This window comes from Melospiza melodia, chromosome 1 (assembly GCF_035770615.1).
Source record: "Melospiza melodia melodia isolate bMelMel2 chromosome 1, bMelMel2.pri, whole genome shotgun sequence".
NCBI lineage: Eukaryota > Metazoa > Chordata > Aves > Passeriformes > Passerellidae > Melospiza > Melospiza melodia.
The window spans coordinates 35,715,512-35,737,548 of record NC_086194.1 but is presented as its reverse complement, the minus strand read 5'-3'; the positions used below and the strand labels follow the sequence as shown (position 1 = coordinate 35,737,548).

The following is a 22,037-nucleotide window of genomic DNA, read 5'->3' as shown; positions in this document are numbered from 1 at the left end:
GCTGCTAAGCAAGACAGCAAGTGGAAAGCTACGACCTATAGGAAACTATGTGAGGCACGGCTGGTCTCTGAAGACTACAGATGAGCTGGCAATACCAGCACTGGAAACAGATGCTAAAGTGATTGGAAGTTATTTTGGCAGAGATCCATAGCTGGAGCAGGAGCCCTGATACAAACAAATTGATCAAAATGCATTTTGGAGTCTCAGATCTATTTGATTTTGGGAAAATAGGGAGCTGCTCTCTCTTTGGCATTGCTGTAGGGCTTTGCTCAGGCCACACACCAGTGCATCTTGCTGAAAGCAGTGAGGTACAGGCAGAGAAAGCAGCCAAATGCTGCTGGTTGGCACAGCACTCACTGGGGAGGCAGCATCTTAGTGAAGCTCCTTGCTGACAGCTCTGGAAGGCTGTGTCACCAATTTCAGCTCCTCCTGCTCCAGGCAGAATTCCTGAACCCAGGGTGACACCTCCCCAGTTATGGGTAAACAACGAAAGACCCTGGAGAAATTTTACCAGACTTTGCAAGGCAAGACACCAGCAAAGAAATACAGGCTGGAAAAAGGTGAAGCTTAGGGGAATGCCAAAACAAAACAAAAGCTGGAAAAGCCTTCTTCCCTAATCCCCAAAGTTGGGGTTTGAGCCTGTAGTGCCAGCAGTGCAGCTTCTCTGAGAACCATCCCCTCACAGGGGCAGGGTGGGGAAGCTGGAAACTTTCTACAAATGATTTTTTTTTTTTGCAACATGCAAGAAACAAGTCTAAAACCTGTGTTAGGCACAGGAGGAGTGGAATAAATACCTGTTCATTAAGAAATATATTAATATATTTGGGCGAATGTATTGAAATATTAGGAAAAAAAAACACATGGTGACATCTTGGACAAAAGCATTCAAATGGACAGACAGCTTGGTTGCACCAATGTCTGGAAATGTCTGGTGAACTGCAGCATCTCCTGCAATTCCTCCTCTCAGTCCTTGTATTTGTGTTTGATTCTTACTCTACCAGTTCTCAAATGATAAAACTTTTCTTTCCATGGCTAAAATTCAGGGAACAACTTTGCATAGACGTGTTAAACTAACGTTTAAAACCTGTACTCCAGGTTTTGCTGTAGTGCTGAACTGTGGTCCCATATTTTGCATTTCAATACCTTTCTATTTCCTAGAGGTCAGCAAAGCTGCATGCCAGCCCCGTGCTGCCTGCAGAGTAGGCAGGGTTTCCAGCTGGGCTCAAAGGAAAGCAGCCCACTGAAGGCTGCACTCTGCCTCATTGCATTGGTCACAGCTTTGGTGCTCTGAGCTTGCACTGTCTTTCCCTCTTAAAATCAGAAAACACAGTTTATATCCAAAAGACAAACCCTAAAGAAAAAGAGTATTTAAGGATATTTTGGTTATCTCAGAATCTACTGTGTCCTCTTTGGCATTCCCAGTTTAACAGCAGCATCTGTGTGTTCCTACAAACCCTACATGATGAGCACACTAATTTCTTATTTTGAACCATGGATCTAGATTCCTGCAGGGACAGGAATTTAGCAGCCAGCATCACATGCCCTGACCTTTACCAACAAATATGGCAAACTGTCAAAGCTGGGGCTCTTTCTGCAGTTCATCTGGGATCCTGCAACAGCAACAGATTCACTTTTCTAACCAGCAGAAGCTGCAGTGCAGCGAGGTGACACTTGCCTGGGAGGTATCTTTCTGTGCGTGGCATTTCTACCAGAACGTGTCTGTGCAGGGCTGCTGCTCTGTGCTTGGCTGCTCAGGAGAATGAGGCAGTTTGCAGAAGGGACTGACGACTCACACTCAGCCCTTGCTGAAGCAAATACAACTCCTGGCCTTTGCAAGGATGATGCTCTGGGGCCAGCTGCAATTAGAAGGGTTCAGAATCTCCTGAATCCCATGGGAAAGTAATGGGATATGTGCACCCCATCCCACCCCTGCCACAGGGCTGGGTAGGCAAGGGCTCCTCTGCAGCTGAGAAAATGCCTCTCTGCCTGGTTGTTGCCATTAAACAGAGGGACTTGCCCTTGCTACAGTGACACGATTGGGTATCACAGATCTGCTGACAGCTCCATGCTGTCTTCAGATGGAGAAAGAAAAGGGAGAGGAAAGGGATTTGTCCCACCCAGGTTAAGGAGCGGCAGTCCTTACCCGCATCTCAAGATGACCACACAGGAGTTGCTGAAGTCTTTGAAATCTCTATGGAAGACATTCAAGTCCAAGGATAAATAATACATGTAATTTGAAAATACAAATTCCTCTCACCCTGCCCAGCTGGGTTTTGTAACTACAATTTTCCCATATTTACACTGGCCAAGGACCCACAACCATGTGCCAGACACAGCTTTTATTCTCACAGTCTGAACAGGCTTCATGTGTGTTAACATTCTTCATACAAAGATACATACAGGCAGTTTCTGTCAACCAGAAACATACTGGTTTCGACTGTTCACACAGTAACCATAACAAATGGAGTCCTGAAGAGCACTTTAGGCCCTATATTGTAATAAAAGAAACAAAATCCATGCAAGGAGAAAAGGAGATTTAAAAACATGCTTATTTAAAATAAGTTTATTATAATGAAATAATATAAAAGTCTGTCAAAGTCTTAAAAACGCTCCAAACAAAGAGACAGACGCTGTAGATTTGAGAGATGATGCAGACTGGAAACTTCAGAGTATTTCAGACTGAACTGCTTATGACAGCACAATTTGTGCAAAGCTTACATTGAGAGAGGTGATTTGGGGGGCGTGAACAAGCCCTTAGAATTCAGTAAATTTAAAGTGTGAGGCAATATACCTTCTCTTTGTCTTTAAATGTATTTCAGTATGTATATGTTTTAGTATGCAAAGTAAGGCTTACATTAAGCTTAGCTTGACATTGATAAAAATGTATGCCCAAAACTGCCTTGAAAAAAAGAAAATAGGAAAGGAAACCATAAAAGCAAGCTGCCTTAGTTTTCAGTTTAATTATTGCATTCTGGAATGCAATTTACTCATATAGTTTCAAGTAGACATAAATCTCAAACTTTCAACATGGCTTTAAATAAAGGAATCAATAAATTTTGGACACCTTGAATGCTGAAATGCAAAAGTAAGTTGATATACTTAGTGTTAAGTAGAAATAAGGAAATAAAAACAAGGAAGTTTCATATTTAAAAAATCCAGCTTTAGTACATCTGAAGTATGTGGGGGAGAAATCTTACACCAAGAAAGGGATATTAAAAATGACAATTTAAGACTGTATTTTGAAGAACTGCATGCCAGTGGGATGATGCACGTGTGTGTAAGGAAGCATACGCCTATGTTGTAACTTCAAAGCAAGTGCTTTAATCCTTGTGTCAACTGTGAGCAGGATCAGCTAGGGCCTGGGTTTGCTCAGAGCCCGTAAGTGCACTATGACACCCCTCCTGCACAAGGGAGGTTTTGTATTGCTTGGAGCAAGCAGAAGTTTGCAGGGTTTGTTCACCAGGGGGCTACAGAAGGCATCAACAAGGCATGAATTCAGTTATTTCACACTGCTTTTTTTGGTTTGTTTTGTTATCTGCACTATGTAGGCAAGAGGAGAGAAATAAGTACTAACTAAAACAACAAAATAAAACAAGAAAACCAAAAAACTTTGTGCTTTCATTCCTATGAGGCAGAACAGCCAAGTCTGAAATGCCCCAATTTACACTGCCTGCCAAAGAATTAATTTCTGAATATCTCAGTTTATATTTGCATGCCTTATAAAACATTCTGCTTTGCTCTGACAGCAACAGCTTTCCTAGCAAAGCAGATGACAATGGATAAAAAAGGAAAGACAGGTGGGGAAAAAGGTCAAGACAGCCAGGTAGGAACAGGCTAATGATTGTCCTTGGTGTCTGAAAGGCAGTTTAAGCTTCCCTAAACGTTATCACAAAAGCTGAAGTGACAATGAAAAGAAAGGGTGCAGAAGGTGCAGCATATGGACATATGTAGCAACTTTTCTATAATGGCCCACACCCCTTTGCCAAAGCAGGCTGCAAACACCTGGGGCAGGTTTTGGGCATACTTTTTACATGTCCAACCAACTTAGCAACACCTTTTAAACAAGGAAAGATTTCAAAAGCAAACAGCTGTAACTTAAATCCTGACGATGCTTTACAAAAAGCTTTCAAGTGAAGGTACATGGCCCTTAACTTTAAATGCATCTGTTAAAGGGAGATCCACAGCACAACAGTGTCAAGATGGGATGTTTCAATGACTCAGTATGTTTACACTAAAGCACTTGAGTATACAGTTCATATTCTACAACTGTAATCTCACAGAACTTCAATACGGAACTGAGTATAGTGACTTTAAACAGCAGAGAGGACTCCAGAACACAGCTTGTTTAAAAAGAATAAAAGTCCACACAAAATAAATAAAATAAATAAAAGTATCTGATTGCTAAGCAGAACTCGACTGAAATTGAGAGCTCTGCTCTGATGTCAATGACATTATATGACAAAGATGCGTTCATGATCTCTATTCAAATATGCTGACTGTGATTAGTCAGTACTACATAGCACTTCTATCAGATTGCTTTGGGATTTACCATGTCTCAGCAAGGATGCACACTGCACAGACACTGCCTGTCTCACATGCTGTATCAGACTTCTACGCTCAGCTACACTAACTTCACAAGAAGCAGCCTTACTCCCCCCTAGGGTAAGGCTGTGATTACTCTTATTTCACCTTGGGTAAGTAAAATCCCTGAGAATATGCAACTGTCAGACACTGAAGGAAACAGCCAAAAGCATTTCTAAAGGAAAGGGATGCAAAACTTCAGACCAGCACAACTCAAGAAAGCAAAGCAGCTCATGTGAAGTACAGACAGCCAGGGTGCTGTTATCTGAGAGTCATGTGGATGTCTATCAGTGTGCAGGTCAGTTGTTCATAAATGTCAGCCATTAAAAAAAACACAACAAAGAAAACAACCGTAACTAATCAACAAACCAAACAGATGAAACAGAAAACATCGACCTTCTCTCCAATTCTAAATTTGAAGGCCAAAAATTAGTTGCTTGTTCTCTACAATTATTCTAATGCCATCCTCTCTGCTTGCCAAACTGACACCACAGAAAAAGACAGTGAGTTGTCCATCAGTGCATTTGCTTCCACTTGGTCATGCCTACTACACCCTGAGAAGTGTAATTTGGAGTTCAGCTCTGCAACACGCTGCATGGGTTTCTTTCTCAATGGTGGTTTGACTGCAAAGATTGCATTCAGAAGTCTTGAAGTGCTCAGCGCCCTGCAAGAGCAGTGCATGGAGAAGTGCAAGTTTTGAAGGCAAGGAGACCTTGCTCAGTTCATTCTCTGCAAGGCCCCTGTTTAACAACAAGCACAGAGGGGTCTCCTGGAGCCATGGTCTCCTAAAAACGTTCTCAAGCACCAATTCCAGAGTTCAGAAAAAACAACTTCACACAAAACAGCAAGATGAGAAAGCCTGCTCTGAGGCAGGATGCCATGCTGATTAGAGAATGTGTAATGTGGAACACTCTCCTTGCTTGTTGGACGACAGAAGAACGGTAGAACTTAGTAACTGGAGCTAGTGGCCCAATGAAGCTGTTCTTTGCCTACAAAATAAAGCCTCCTGATTTTTGAAACAAATTTTGCATCTGATGCACACCCAACAAACTAGTGGTTCTCCTGCTAGTTAAAAAACAAACCAAAACAAAACAGAAACCCCAAAAATACCACCAAACACTCTGATCTGAATATACTTTCCTACTACTGGAAAAAGAGCAAAAGGGAATTCAATTTTTTTTTGTGATCTGACAGTTAATTTTTAGAGAAGAGGGATCTCTTCCTGATCTTCCCATAACCTAGCCGATAATTTGTGGAAATGTGGTCTCCATTATCTTTCCAGACCATTCAGCTAAAAGCCGTTACAGTGAAGTAACAGAACAGCTGAAAACCATGAGGAAACTACACAGGGTGGAAAGTTGGTTGTTCTCCTACAGGGGTGGTTTCTTTGGATTCATGCTTAGAATTAGCAGACAACCAAATTCCAAAAGCTCTTAGCTTAATTTTTAGCACTGTGAGTAGTGAAATAATTGAATAGAGCTTTGGTCAAAAGTTTTGACTTTGTACTCACACACACACTTAATTTAAGTAAATCCACAAAACTAAAACCTGATTCCTTCTGATCCCTCTCAAGTTCCTAGGAACTACAGATGGGTAAAACTCAGAGAAGATGACAGAGCAAGAAGTCACACTACTTAAAGAGTCTCTTGGGAATCTGGAGAGGTCCCAGCTGACTGGAGGCTGGCAAGCATTGTCCTGATTTTCAAGAAGGGGAAGAAGAAGGGCCCTGGAAATTACAGGCCTGTCTGCCTCACTTCAGTGCCAGGTAAAATCATGGGAAGGACCATTCTGGGAGGTATTGAAAAACACCTGAAAGACAATGCAGTCACTGGTCACAGCCAGCACAGCTTCATGAGAGGGAAGTCCTGATTGTCAAAACTGATTTCCTTCTACGACAGCCCACTTAGTTACTTAGGAAAGCCAGCTGATGTCATCTTTTTGGACTTCAGCAAAGCTTTCAACACTCTCACAGTAACCTTCTGGACAAGATGTTCAGCATACAGCTCAATAACCACGTTACATGATCAGAGAGCAACTGGCTCATGGGCTGGGCACAAATGGTTGTAGTGACTCATCAGGCTGATGCCCTGTCCCCAGTGGAGTTCCACATGGCCCCATCCTCGGCCCTGTGCTTTTCAACATTTTCATAAATGACTCGGACACAGGACTGGAAGGGATGCTAAGTAAGTTTGCCAACAACACCAAATTGGGAGGAGCTAAACTGAGATTCCCTTGAGGGCAGGGAGGCCCTGCAGAGAGACCCTGAAGAACTGGAGAGGGGCAATCACCAAATCATGAAGTTTAGCAAGGGCAAGTGCCAGATTCTGCACCTGGGACAGGACCGTCCTGGTTGTGTGCACAGACAGGAGTGAGATGCTGGAGAGCAGCACTGCAGAGAGCTCAGGGGGTCCTGATTGATGGCAAGCTGAATCTGAGGGCCCTGGCAGCCAAGAGGGCCAACCCTGTCCTGGGGGGCAGACACAGCATGGCCAGCCAAGCAGGGGAGGGGATTGTCCTGCTCTGCTCTGAGCTGGGGTGGCCTCACCTCAAGTCCTGGGGGCAGTTTTGGGTGCCACAATATAAAAAACCCATTAAGCTGTCAGAGAATGTCCAAAGGAGGGCCACAAGGATGGTGAAGGGTCTGGAGGGGAAGCCTTATGGTTTGGAGGGGAAGTCACTTGGTTTGATCAGCCTGGAGAAGGGAGACTGAGGGGAGACCTCACTGTGATCTCCAACATCCTCAGGAAGCTGAGGGGAAGCAGAGGAGCAGACACTGATCTCTTCACTCTCGTGACCAGTGACAGGATTCAAGGAAATTACACAAAGCTGAGTCAGGGGAGCTTTAGGTTGGATACCAGGCAAAAGCTTTTCACCCAGAGGGGACTGGACACTGGAACAAGTTCCCCAGGGAAATGGTCACTGAGCCCACCTGAGTTCAAGCAGCTTTTGGACGATGCTCTCAGGCACATGGTGGGATTCTTGGGGTGTCCTGTGCAGGGCCAAGAGTTGGGCTTGATGATCCTGACCCCTTGGATGTCTTCCAACACAGCATATTCTATGACTCTATTAATGTCTAATTACAGTCCTGGTATCTTTCTTTATACAGTAAGTTTGATGTCGGCCTTTTCTTCAAGTATCACATGCTTTTCTTAAAGCTCACAATGCTTGGCTCTTTAGAAAGGATCAAGTATTCAGTGTGCAGAGGTTCCTGTCACAGAGCAATGCAGGGCAGCAGGTCTGCAGTACATTCATTTTACTAACAACACTGGTTTTAGCCTAGCAGAAGCCAGCAATAATTCTGTGAATATGGCAACACTGCCTTGTGTATTTATGAAAACTTACTAATTCTAAGTTCCTCATTAGCAGAGTCTTCACCACTCCTGTACATGAGTTAAACTCAGCTCTTTGTACAAAGCCATCTGAAGCCCAAGGTCAACAAGGAGAGACCTGCTTATGCCTTGAATTGGAGTAATTCACAGACAGCCTTCTGCTTGGTCATCAACACAACTAGAAATTTTGCTGCTAACAATGTCTCCAGCTAAAAGGAGTTCTTCACTATTTTAATAGCAGTAATGCTAACAAACACATTTTTATCTGTATCAGCAAAATGGGAAAAAGAGGAAATCTTTCTTAATTTTTAGTCACTTCTAAATAATTTCAAAATTCAAGATTTGTAATTGGTCCCATGTTTAATAGCTCCATCACAAATTTTAGCTTCCCCTATACTTTACTCATTTCAGGTCCACTTGCATGTAGTTTCTGCCCATAATGACAGTTTAGGAAGGATTTTAATGACATCTGCTTTTCAAACTGCTAGCTGTACTCAACTTAAAAGCAAGTATTACAGTTTTGCATGAATTTGATTCAAAAAACCCCCAAAACCTAAAAGGTTTATATGGCAGGGAAGCCACAGCACATACTGGGAGCTGGTCAGAGAACACAATATCCTGTTTCAAAGGCTAGACCTTGGGGCCACTCAGACCACCAGCCACATACACCTGTGGTGAAGATCTCTGTAATGTTTGGATTAAAATGTTTATTTAATTTAATAAATATCTATGTCATGCAAATATATTATTTGCATTAAAGAGCTTCAACCCAAATTGAAGGACAAACTCACCACATTGTAAGCTGGTGTTTAGCTGTCCTTCTCTTCTGCTACCAGGGTAACAATAACTCTCACTATCCTCCTACACCATGGCAGGGAGTGGGCACAGGGAATGGGAGAGTCAGAGGCAGCAGCACCTGCCTGGGTGCCAAGTGGTGACACAACAGCTCTGCTGCGTGAGCAGGTCTCTCCTTAGGTACAGCAGCAAAGGCCAAATTCTGCTTTGTTACTTTTATGAGGTGAAGAGGAGGTGCACAGGCAGAAGAGAAACAGTCAAAACATTCACCACGGACATAGTTATGATCCAAAGAGAGACAGTACCTCTGCATTTAAATGCAACACAAGCATAATGAAAATATAAAAATCACACATACCCTTCCCCCAAAACACTCAACACCTTTCCCACCTGAAAAGATACAATGAACAGAAATGATGTCCCAAAACCAAAATGGAAGGAATCTTTGTTAACAGACACAGTCCCTGAATTTTTAAGATGTGGTCTTGCTGTAGTTATACCACCTCATCTGACTCCAAACCATGTACTTCATAGAGAGTGTCCAAGATATTTAGCTGCTTTTCCATGGCTGGTAAGTAAATGTTGAGGTCCCTCTGCATTCCTTTGTAAAATGTTTCTTCCTGAGGATCGCACTCATCTACAGACAGAGCTGCCACAAAATCTTCATACGTTGGAGCTGCCCTTAAAGCTAACTGGGAGAGGAAACAAAGCTTTTAGATTTGCAACATAGAATGGAAAAAGAAATACAATTAAAGCCTCGAAAAACTTCTAAGACTTCCCTCTTTGCATTTAGACTGCATAGCTTCAATTTAATCACATGTACATGCATATATTGAGAATTTTAACTAGAAGGGAGGTTAACTTTATAAAATATTATTTTTTATTATTATTTTTGTGTAGATCCCCAGTTAAAGATATCTTCAGAGATGCTAGACTTTTAGAAAGTGTTTGTGTATCATATTTTATATAAATACATTGGGCATATCAGAAATCAATTAAATACAAACCCCAAATAAAGTATAGTTTGTCAGGGGAGCTTCCAACCCAGTGTTACACACCATCACTAAATTCTCAACATGCTCTTTAGAAAGGTCTCTCCAACAATTCTGCTCCTCTCAAAGTCATGATTGCCTGGATGAGGTTTTCCCTTTTTCCTTTTGGAATTTCAGTGATAATTTTCCAAAGACAGACACAAGGGGGAGCTGCCAGACTGGACGAAAAATTTCCTCTATCCAACTCCCCACACACTGAGCTAACCCTGTCTGAATGCTCTTAATATTCAAAGCGAGATCAATCTTCAAAAAAGCAACCTCAAAACCTTTTTTCTTCATTTAATAGCCCTGCAAAACTGTGCTCAAAAGCACATAATTAAAAAATTGTGCATGCAAATGCAATCTGCTTGTTTCATCTCTGGAAATCAGGCTCCATGCTGAAAGTCCAGTACTAAACACAGTGAAAGCCACAATCCTCAGTTTGAAAATAAGGTCTGGCAAAGGAATCTATTCATTTTAATACTTAGAATTTTAACACAGTTTATTAATTACACACAATATAAGATCACATGGACAAGACCCCCAGCTCTGTCAGCAGCCAAGATAAATACTTACAGCGAAGACCCCGCGGACAACCCAACCATGGTGCTGCCGTAATGTCTTTCCATAAGCATTGTCTTAAAGGAAAAGAAAACAAATCAAGAGATAGATGTATGGCAGTTTTAAGTTTGCATCACAAGAGAACACAGAGCTTAGAGATGACTATTCAAGGGTATATTCTTGCTACTCAATGTAAATAATGGCTGTTTCTGAGCAGACTGAAAGGAGATGACAGATTTGGGATTACTGCACTGGGGTCTCAGCTCCCCTGTCAAATCTCCTTGAACTCATCTGCAGCAAGTAAGTGTTCCAACAGACAGGAAGGCTAATGCAAAGTCTAAGAAAATACTGTATGGAGTGAAATTCCAACAGTAAACCAAAGCTGCAGTGGTGGTACAGATATAGAAGAGCTTTTCAGGGGAAGAAAGTGAATGAAAAAGTATAAAAAAACAGCAGCATGACTCTGCTGCAGACACAGAGCAATTCAAGGAGCAGTTCAGCGCTGAAGCCTTCAGACTCAGAAGGTCAAATAAGTGCCTAATCACCTTCCATGGTGTTTAACACCCATATCTGGGAGCAATGTATTTACAGCCTCACTTCCAAGAGCTGCTACATACTGCAGTGTAGTAGTTCTTTTTACTAATCCTATAAGGCAATTGCTTTGTTCTGTAAAAGAAGGTAACATAAAAAGCTTTAAAAAAGCTGTTTTGAAGTTGGTTTAAAGGATTATTACAACATTATACTGCACGCATGTAGAGAGGGTCTTGCCCAGGAGCAACCAAGTAAAGTCTAAGAGGAGTTTGTATTTTGTTTTGTACTTACTGTGGTCAGTAGCTTGACAAAGAGTGTCAGAAATTGTGTACTTGGAAAAAAATCCTTCTTCTTTGTTAAAACCTCCCTTCTAATTCAAGCAGGCAATTCACAGCCAAATTGGCAAAGAGGTGATTTCCAAGAATGATGGCCAATCACACAAGGAATTAGAAAACTAACAAAACAGCAATTATACATTTGGGAGAGCTTCCACTGGAAACCAGTAGAGAAATGTGCATGAGTCAAAGCACTTGACTGTCTCCTCTGCCAAAAGTATCCCAATTAAAGGAATCTTTATTTGCTAATGAATTACATTTACCAGTTATCTAGTAACCCATCTCAAGGCAACCATTCTAAAAAACTGCAGTTTTCAAAAAATGCTATGTCTTAGAGAACACTTTCCTCATCAGCCACTGAAGAAAAGACACAGGTTCTAAACAAGAAGGAAAGTAGTCAAGCATGTGAATTTAGAAGCAGATGAAGAACAAAGCAATTGGTACTTACTCAGAGCTGTTTGGATATTCTTCTCCCCATTCTTCACTTCTGTCAAAAACCCTTTCAAGAACTTTAAACCTCTGCCAGGACGAACCCATGAAATAAAAAGAAACCATGTTTATAAGAAAGTAATCCAAAGTATAACAAAGCCCCCAGAGTTGCAATACAACTCCAAAGTGCAATAAAACTCAGTATTAAGGAGCCAATTTCAATCTGAACAAAATTGCAGCCACCTCCTCCAGCCTCTCTCCCAGTCCAAGGGAAAAATACTGTGCTAAACATTTCTGCTGCAGCTTGAAATCATCTGCTTGATGCCCTAGCCAAGAAGGATCAGTCATTCACTGTAACTTCACTTTTAGAGGAAAAAAGTTTGCCTGCAATGTTTTTCTCCGGCCTTTTGGCAGAGTTGCAGTGATACAACCACAGAAAGCACAATAATCTTGAAGCTGGCCAGTTTGGATTGATGGAGCCTGTGGGAAGTAACCAGCCTGCCCCATGTACATAAGACTGCACTGGTGAAAGGTCCCTGATTGCACCAGCAGTTCCCAGTGAAGGCAGCTACAAGGCCATTCATTACCTTTTCAGCCACAGGAGAGCCTCTGTAGCAGAGTTTCTAACTTGTGCTACACCTGCATTCACTTCATGGAGCACAATCTTCTGAAGGGTATCAAACTCTTCTTTGTTGGTTATAAATTTCTGGTTTATTTTCTGGAAAGAATATAATAGGCAAAGCTTTACGTCTTTTAAGGCCCAACAGGAGCTTATAAATATCCTCTGTTTACCAGGACTCTTCCCTGCTAAGAGATAATACAGATTCCCAAGGATGTCACAGAGTCCCCATGGCACAGTATGCCTGCTCTGACACCCTGGGCATGCCATCCCAGGGCACACCCCAGACACATCTGGCTAACACAACCTCACAACCTAAATAAAGCATCTCAGCCAAAAATTTACATGGGACCTACCATTTCTGTCCAACAAAATGCTTCAAGTTCCCATGACATCCTCCCCACTGGAGGAAAGAAGTTAATTCAAACTGCTCTTCAAGCAAAGTCTCATTTGCCCAGAGCTTCAACTACAAGCAAAATTTACCTTCTGACCACTGCAAACTCTCAATATTACACTTAGCAGTGCTCAGCATGCCTATGGTTCAGTTTATTCCCAAGTTTCTGTACACAACTCCTCATGCAAACAAAAGAGACAATATATAAAGGGCATACAAACAGATTTTTCTTCTACATTGAAGGAGTAGCTGCCTATCACTTGGCAATAAATATTCTATGGTTTAGTTTTTTAAATAGCATTCTTTTCTCTTGCTATTTTCAGTCTTCCAGTGGCTACCTTCTATAAGATAAGCAACCAAACAAATCTGATTGTATACAACATTCCTTAGCACACACTCAGAAGATATATTTTGCTTTTACTTCTTTTTTCTTGAAAGAAAATGCTACAAACAATCTTGCTATGAACACATTTTGGCTCATAACCAGTATTTCAAAGGTTCTTCAAGGTTCTTCAGAAGGTATTTGAAGCTGGAAGAACTTCCAGAACAAGAACCAAGCCTGCATGGGTTGCCCTAGTCTGCTGAGAAATTGCTTCTTAAACTGCTTCTCAATCCTACTTGATTGAGCAAAGGGGCTTTTCCCCCATCCCCTCCATTTGTTTTACAGGTTAAAGTCAACATTGCTAACATCACATCATGACTTATAAACCTATACAGCTCAGGATCAAAGTCACATTCATTAGGTGTAACAGATGTTTTACTTGGCAGTCAATCAAGTATTTTATAAGTTTGCACACAAGTGGATTTATTAAACACAGCATGTACTGTCAGAACAGAATTAGGGGCATTTCAGTGTTTTAAGCTGACAGATGGTAACATTATCAAATATTAAATAACCTTCCAGTACTGACTCCTACCACAAAGATTCTGGAGCACTAGTGTCTAAAGTAGATATTTTGTTAAAAAAAACAAAAAACCTGTGCTAGAAATAAGTTACCTTGATGTTGCCTACAAAATCCATTTTAACTGGAGCAAAAACAGTCGGTCCCAGCTTGTCTACGGAAAAAAAAAAGCCATATTTTAAAATTGTCTCTTTTTCCAGTTCTCATGTTGTAGTAAAAATGAGTTTCATTTACTCATTTAACAAATGGCAGGAAAATACTAAATGAACGACAAACTGATCTTTTTCTCTGGTACAGAACTAATCCATCCCAGTTGCTACACATGGTAAAATTCTCTGGCCTACAGTTCAAAAGTCTTCTAAAGGCTGCAGGCTCACAGAGCCACCACATCCACTAGATGCAGGGGTCAAGCTGGTGGGGGGCTGTGCTAGGTGAAGATCAAAGTCTTTGGAAAAACGAAATAGAGAGTACAGCTGATGGTGTGCTGTCAGCTGTACCAGACTGTAAGGCATCTATGCTGCTTTTCTGAGGGGGAGAAATTGCTGTTCCATAGAGACACCTAGATTGCCAAACAGCTTATATGTGGGTCCCATCTCAGTGAGAGTGGATCCTCTTTAAAGCAGAGGGGTAAGAAACATGTACTGGTACCAGTTAAACTGATTGTGGTTATACTGGTTCTATTACTTCACTTTAGTGAAGAAACAAATTTTCCAACCCGACTGCTCCACCTTTGCTTGCTGCTAGCAGCAGTCAGAAGGAGTCAGAAGAAAAGCAGCTGCTTACCCAGAACAGGCACAATTGCATAACAGGACTCCAGGAACTCCTCTGTTGGTATGCCCTCCTCCTCCCGAAGCTCAATATCACTGAACCTGGTGTCCAGGACAAGCAGAAAATATTGCTACCTTAACTATTCTTTTTATGTAACTGCCAAAAGCAAAATTAGATTTTCTGTCTGAGTTATTTGCATAGAGGGAAAACTTAAGAGACATGAAAACACCAACATGGCTTTTGTATTACTACGTTAAAGTAATTGACTGCAGAGAACACACATTGGGTGGTGTGCAAGCAAGGCCTGCAATTACAAACAAGGAAAAACCTCCCACTTAACTCTGTACAGCTAATTTTACAAAAGATATCTTCTTCCAATTACTGCGCTGTAGGCAGTCCTGTCAAATAATCTCAGTAAATACAGCTTTACAGACAGAAAAGTTTTAAAAATAAGTCAATTTAAGGCTTAACATTAAGTTGCAATAATCCTTTTAATTGAAACTGTACTACCTATTGCTCATGACACTGAAGAAGGTAGGAGAATCATTTTCATTTCCTTCCTCCTCACACAGAGTCAATCCACTTAAAGAATTTGTTTCTGACTGCAGCATCTTGTGGGCACCACATCCTTCTACAGCTTGCAGCTTGTCCTCTCCATCATCTTTAATGCCTAACATTTACAGGAAACAAAAGAAAAACAAAAAAAAAAAAACCCAGTTACATACACATATTGTTATTCCTTTTCATCAAAATGCCTTTCTATTTGAAGGAGGGCACTTGGACATCTGGATAATGCAAGTTTAAAAGCATCCCTGCCAGCACCACTGCAGGTTTGGTAGATGCTCAGACCACATTTCAAGCAGTCACCCCCCATTTCTTTAAGTCAGACAGACCAAGAACCAGGCTGCAGTACAGGTGAGCCCACACAACCTCAGCAAGGACAGTCTTGTGAGAAAGAAGAGCACTGAAGAAGCAATTTGCTGCAGCAGGGAGCTGACTCATCTCCTTGAAAGGAAGATTACTTCTCACATGGTTGTAACTTTCCCAGTATTGCTGAAGTGCCACAATGCATTTTCAAAAGCAAAAGAATAATAGCAACATGTTTACTCCTTCTGATCAGTAAGCAAATTGGCTGCTTAAATGGACACTTCTATGTTATCAAAGGTTGCTATGTTCTCCCTGATTTCTATAAAAATCTTTAAAGTTTTCCAAGATCCAGGTATATCTTCCCTACTGTGGTTGGTTTTATTTCTTCTTTGGGGCCCAGTACATCTGTTTCACATAAAGTACAAGGAAGACAAAGGAAAGACAAAATCTTTCATATACATCCCTTACAAGGTAAGACCTTTGGACCTCATGGAGAACTTCAGAGAACAAGTAAAGAAGGAAAAATGATTCATAGCATTGCATCATCCAAGCCATAGCTACAGCACATCTTGCTGCCAGACTGTCAAACTAGCATCCAGAATTTCCCAGGAAAGGAATACTCCCATGTGTCAGTGAGGATTAAAGAGAAACATGAAGTGGAACTGAGCTTCTGGCTGAAGGGATCAAGGTGCAAGGAACTCTCTTCCTCCAGGTGACAACTGAGAGCAGGCTTACAGCAGTGCCAATTAGTTGCAGAACCACTGAACAAACCTGGTGCTGGGTGAAAAGAAAACCCCTCATACCCAGACCAGCCACTCTCCAGCCTCAGACATCACTGACATTTCCCAGTAAAGTGTCTCTGCCAAGGAATGACAAGAGGTTTGAGTGATGCCACTGATCTGTCCTTCACCAAGCCACATAGGCTGGGGAGAAGAGAAACAGCCCAGGTCTGCAGTGACACTGCAGGAGTGCTATGCAAAAACCCTGGGTCCTCTGAAATTTCATATTCAAACACTGTAACTCCTAAATGACAGAGAAAATTGCTAAGGGATTGAAATGCTCAAGCACTTTTAAAGACTGACTGCTCTTAAAAAAGGGGAGAGGGAAGAAAAAATATCTGAGCAAGGCAGAGCTCTTGGGGTCAGAGGGAGCACCCAGGCACAGCCATCAGCAAGACAAAGCTCATGGGCTGGCTGGGTCAGCCCACCCTCTGTGGATGGCCCTGCACATACTAACTCCTCCCCATACTGACAGCAAAACTCTGCAGCTCAAATATCTATACCCAACAGGGGGTAGCCTTTTCTCTTTTGTGCTCAGGAACGACAGGAGCTAAATGACACCAAAAACTTGAATTAGTTTGATGTCCTTGCTTTAGTGCTGTTTTATTGATATTATGCTAGATGGTGTCATGTGTTTGTTATCCTGCAGGGACTTGCCACATTATGTAGTACCAACCCCAAAAATGAGAAAATTCCAAAGAGAACCCATAAGAGCAAAATGACTATCATCATTAACTTGGACTTAAAAACTTCTGCTGACTCACTGACTGCATATTTATATTTTGGAATAACAGCCAGGCAGAGAAAGCCACTGTTCAAGAACAGTACAGTCCATTCAAGAGGATGTGCAAAAATGATGTTACATGAATAGTTATCCAAATTAAGTTCAGCAGCCCTGAACAATATGAGCACATGGGAGGGAATTTTATACTGAATTAGTTCAACAGTATTTCACTGAAGTTGCACACAAATCTAACTTTCACACCATTGCTAAGATAAAAGAAGAAATAAGATGCTTTCTAGGATACTCTTAGTTGCAGGAAAAGGGTTAATCTTCTGTAAACATTTGTCAGAGCAATCAAGAGTGACTAAAAGTTCAAGCCCTCAGACACACACACAAAGCTCCCACAACCTCTTCTGACACTGCAGCCCTACATACCAGCAGGGAATGATGTATCTGTCCACAGTGCCTGGAGAGCCCAAGTCCTGCTAGCCTTCAATCTGTACCTGAAGAGCCTCAACTTGTCCAAAAACAAAATTTTGATCTCCTTCTCCATTCAGTCCCAAGTCAGCCATCAGCAAAGGCAGCAGGAGCTATGCTGAGAAAACTTGCAAGAGGCAGTATCAACTAAAAGACTGATATTCCCTCCTGGGAGTCAGGGATCAGCAGCCTCACAAGCAGCCTACACCTTCCTTGATTTACACCTATAGAATAATCACTGTGGACAAAAGACTGTGCATACACTTACCTGCCAAATCCTTTGCTATATGATCTTCAACATAAACATCACCAGCCCCCTCACTTGTTTCCAAGTTTAAACATTCCATATTTTTAATAACTGCTTGCTCTTGATGGGTAATTTCTGATTTTACACAGCCATTTTCACAGGGGTTCAATTCCACCTGCCTGAAGAAAGGGAAAGAATAATACTTAGTGCATAAACCATTGCTTGGTAAGCTTCTTCCTGTGAACACACAAATAACAAGAGAAAAACAGTTGACAGAAGTTACAGGCTGTCACAGGCTGCTCTGAGCAAAGAACTTGTCTAAAATAATAACAAGAATGAGGCAGCTTTTTGCAGTAAAGAGGAATAAAGACTCGATCTCAGCTTGCAGAGTTCAAGTATATTTACAATGATCTTTATTAAAAAGGTACATAATAATACGATTACAGAAAAGAAAATTGCAGGCAGGTATTGTAACTTGTAGAATATCCCCTCATTAGTACTTTTAAAATATACATCCTTGCCACCTACTCCAGGAATCAGTCTGCTCACCATCAGTGATTTTTATGAGCTTATGGAGTGGAACCAAAAATGCAGGAGGGAGCACTGAAGTGGGAGAGAGTTGGCTGGTGACTGAGCAGTAAGACATCAGGTGGACTGCAGAGAAAAATGAAAGGGAAAGGGCTGATACAGAAGAGACATACAGTGGGATGAGCCAGATCCCTTTTGTTTCACCTCCTTCCAAGTAGGCAGCTCAGAGCAACACAATTCTGCCTGCATCAGGTAAGGGTAGAGTAGCAATAAGGAAAGAACAGACACTACCAAACACAGATTAGAAAGAGACTGACAGTAAAGACTTCTGTTGTACCTTTCTGTTGAGGTGTGACTGGACAAGACAGAGTGCTTTACCTGAAAGATATGGAGGGGGGAGAATATTGTTTAAAACAGGAAGACTGTATCATGCTTCTTAAACTTCACATTTTATTAAACACAAGTTGGAATCAGCAAAAAAACCCTCCCTAATTCTCTGACCTGGAGGCAGTATAAAGACAAATCTGAAAATGGTGCTACATTATTACACCATTACAATATTATAAAGAAAAAAAGAAAAAGGAAAAGAAAGAAAAATCTGAAGGTTTCTTTCAGAAGGTAGTTAGCAAGTGTCAAGTGAGACACCACATAGCATATGGAAGAGAAACAATGCAGTGAGCTTCCTTTACAATGTTTTCTTTACTTAATCAAAAAGCTTTGAAAAAAATAGAGGAAACATGAAGCTAGATATCAGGTATGTTGAAGCAATCCCATCTCTCATATGCAGTCATGCATCTACCTTCCTACATAGATCTTAACTTCCTGTTTGCCAGAGATGCTCCAGTTTTCCATATATAGTTATGGATCCAGGAATCAACAAAGTGCCCTTCTCATTAGAAAGCTGAACTCATCAGCTCCCACTGACATATTAGCACACATCCAATACTGCTGTAGCTTAACAGAGTAATAATTGCTGTGAGCTCCCACATGGACAAACCTGCTGCAGAGCTAAGGTATTTTGAAACACCACTGTATGACTTTCTGTGAAACACCACTGTGTAACTTTCAGGCTCTGAAATAACTTTCACCTGTCATTAAAGGTTAAGAGATTGATCACTGCTTATTAAAAAAATGGTGCTACCTCACTTGCAAACCACAAGAAATAGCAGAGTATGTCCACTGTAGGACCAGTAGCTATGATATGGGTAAAAAGGCATTCCCTATTTCTACAAATGCTACTTTTGAAAAAAGGACCCATTAGCATCCCTGCTGAGGCTGAGAGAAGAAGATACTGGCCATTACCTTGCTTGTTCTGAGAACTGCTAAGTTTGGGGATCCAGGTGGGGTCTGATGCAGTAACTCAGAAGTGAAGGCAGTATTTGCAATCTGCATACATTCTTCAAGAGTCTTCAGGAAAGTGTCACAGGTTGATTTCAACAGAGCTCCCATATCAATCTCACTCTGTGGGAAGAAATCAATTGGAAGAAATAGACTCACCACAGAAGATCAATTTGGAGCAACTAATGTCTGCAAAGCCCACAGCTTCTACAGCTGTGATTTCTGGCTAACATGAATTAAAATTCAATGTGTCAGCTGCTCAGAGGACTGGCATCACATATTTCTGTGGCTATGTCCCCTTGCAGTGTTACCCCTCTTTTCAGTACAAGCAGCTTAATATGCTTGTGTTTTGAAATTAATGTCTCACAGTTATCTTATTGGTGTTAGAAGTGCATGAAATACTAAGCCTGAATGTATTCAACAACAGCATTCCAGGAAACACCACTGACAGGAGATATGAAAAGTAAACAAACTAAACAGATGTAGAATGATCTGCAGATGATCATTTCAAAAACCTCATCAACAAAAACTTATTGGAAATGACAAAATGCAGAGTGAGGTATCACATTGCCTCTTCATCTCTGCAAAGTGAGTTATTGTTGCTGAAATGCTTTTAGCAATAAATCTTTGCAGTTAAATGCCAGTAAGATCAGGGAAAGAGTCTTCCCCCAGATGCATGAAATATGAGCAGGATAAACACCACATTACAGGCCAACATCTGTGAGCTGCAAGTTCTAACAGTGCCTTTTAGTCATTTGTACACCACATCATGCTTCTGCACTGTCTTTTAATTCACCTTACACAGTTTCTCAGGTATCTTTACAGAGATGGTTTGGACACCAAACCAAAGGTTTGATCAACCTTCAGGTGTTTTGCCTGCTTGTTCTGCATCTGAGGACCCATCTCTCCAGTGGGAGGCATCCTGGAACTCCACACCAGCTTCTCTAGCAAGGGAAGTACATTCTTCTTCATACATTTCTCTCTCAAACCAGGGGGCAGATCACAGTCTTTAGGAGATCCCTCTCCAATGAGGCTTCTTTGGTCACAAAGATTTGCAAGGTTTGAAACTTTAACTTTAGTGAGGCAAACCAAGCAGCTCTTTATCTCACTTTTGCTCTTTTTGTGGTCTGCAACATCTCTTGACCTTTTAAGGGTTTTGGATGTGTTTTGCTGAGCAGGATATTAATGACTCAGGCAGAAAAATGTGTGCTTCATGCAAATTATCTTTTTATAAAAGATCTTTTGCTTTTTTTTGTTCCACTGTAAACACATCACCTACAGGGCTGTTACTGTCTAGATCACAGATATCAGATCTCATCTCACTACTTGCTAGCCCTACAAAGGGCAAGTCATTTGCAACAATATAGTAACACTCCATTTAAACAAGAACTGCTGTGTGAGCACTTTATTTCCCCCAGGTTCTCTGCAGAAGGAGGTTGCAACATTAACATTAAGTAACTGTGAGTGAATACTACATTGGGTATCCAGAAAAGCTCATGCATCCAAGACATTACACATGTGGTCTATAACAAAAATAGAGCTGTACCTCTGGTTCTGACACACCAGAAATGCTGGCTTCCTTTGTTTTATGCACTTGCTGAACAAGGAGGTTACAGTACAGTCTAAGTTCAGACATTTTGGTCTTCAAGGCTTCTGTATTTTCAGTGAACTCTGAAAGTGAAACAAAAGAAAAGTTAAATTTACTGTATCCAGTGCAAGGCAAGTACAAACATTTGGTCTTAGGAGGCCTTTTAAATAGGAGAAAAGCCCTACATATAATATGCTTTGTTTTCTCAAAGTAGTTTAAGCTGTAGCAATAGCATTGTTTAGATAGGGTCATAGGTAGGAAACACTGGACATAAAAGATGAATTCTATCCAACAGAAAGGGATTAATTTAGTACAGATATCCTTGAATCATGGGATGGATGAGATTGGAAGACACCTTTGGAGACCAGCTAGTCCTACTCCCCTGTTCAAGGAGAGTCAGAGCAAATTACTCGGGTCTAGCCAGGTTTTGAACAGTGCCAAGGATGGAGACTACACAATAACTTCTGTGCAGCCTTTCAGTGCTCCCTTGTCTTCACAACAAGAACATTTTTGCATATGTTTCAATTGAGTGGTTTGTATCAAAATTCATGCAGATCTTCTCTTGTTCATTCAGTGATAAGACTCTGGCTTCATCTTTTTATGCTCTCTCACTAGATATTTCCTTTAATCATCTTAGCAGCCCTTTGCTGGACTCACTCCAGTGTATCCATATGTTTCTCGTTCTGAGAAACAGAGAGTGCAGAACTCAGAAGACTAATCCTGATAAGATTAACAGTCATTCTGAGATTTTTTTCAGAAGTAATGTTTTTGATATTAGAGTCCCTGAATTATAAAATAAATTGTCTCTCAGTAAGACTAACATGGTTTAGTTCTGTATATACATTACTAGCTGTTCACCCTGTGCTACTGTATGTCACTTTACAGATCCAGCTTTGTTCTGCTTCTAGGCACTGCACATAAGATCCCATCTGGTGAAGGACTCTACAGCAGCATCTTCTGCCCAGTTCTGGCTCAGTTTGAACCAATAGATGCAAAGCCTGGAGATAACACACATAAGGCTAAGAGGAGAAGCAAATTCTCACCTCAGGGAAAGGAAGTGCTTGCCATGCCCTGCATTTACTCAGGACATCAATAATTTGCTGTTTTCCCATCTTCTGTACAGTCACTGTGCTGAGGTTACACAAGGATAAGGCATGAGGTCTTACAATGTTCTCTGATGCCACACTTGTAAGCAAGAGGGGTTTTCATTGGGG

The 22,037-nt window shown here is 41.3% G+C and overlaps 1 protein-coding gene across 1 annotated transcript in view; it reads right to left on the bottom strand.

Annotated features, from left to right (window-relative positions):
- Nucleotides 1–2,324: 2,324 nt before the first annotated feature.
- PLEKHA8 (pleckstrin homology domain containing A8) overlaps nucleotides 2,325–22,037 on the bottom strand; it is a 31,314-nt gene continuing 11,601 nt past the window's right edge. Inside the window, exons 4-14 of the mRNA XM_063153828.1 lie at nucleotides 20,782–20,906; nucleotides 19,200–19,358; nucleotides 18,235–18,275; nucleotides 17,391–17,548; nucleotides 14,786–14,945; nucleotides 14,291–14,376; nucleotides 13,603–13,661; nucleotides 12,180–12,310; nucleotides 11,612–11,682; nucleotides 10,313–10,374; nucleotides 2,325–9,397 (exon numbers count right to left, since the gene is read on the bottom strand). Of these exons, the coding sequence (XP_063009898.1) occupies nucleotides 9,200–9,397; nucleotides 10,313–10,374; nucleotides 11,612–11,682; nucleotides 12,180–12,310; nucleotides 13,603–13,661; nucleotides 14,291–14,376; nucleotides 14,786–14,945; nucleotides 17,391–17,548; nucleotides 18,235–18,275; nucleotides 19,200–19,358; nucleotides 20,782–20,906 (1,250 nt within the window). The 3' untranslated portion in view covers nucleotides 2,325–9,199. The remainder of the gene's footprint in view (nucleotides 9,398–10,312; nucleotides 10,375–11,611; nucleotides 11,683–12,179; nucleotides 12,311–13,602; nucleotides 13,662–14,290; nucleotides 14,377–14,785; nucleotides 14,946–17,390; nucleotides 17,549–18,234; nucleotides 18,276–19,199; nucleotides 19,359–20,781; nucleotides 20,907–22,037) is intronic.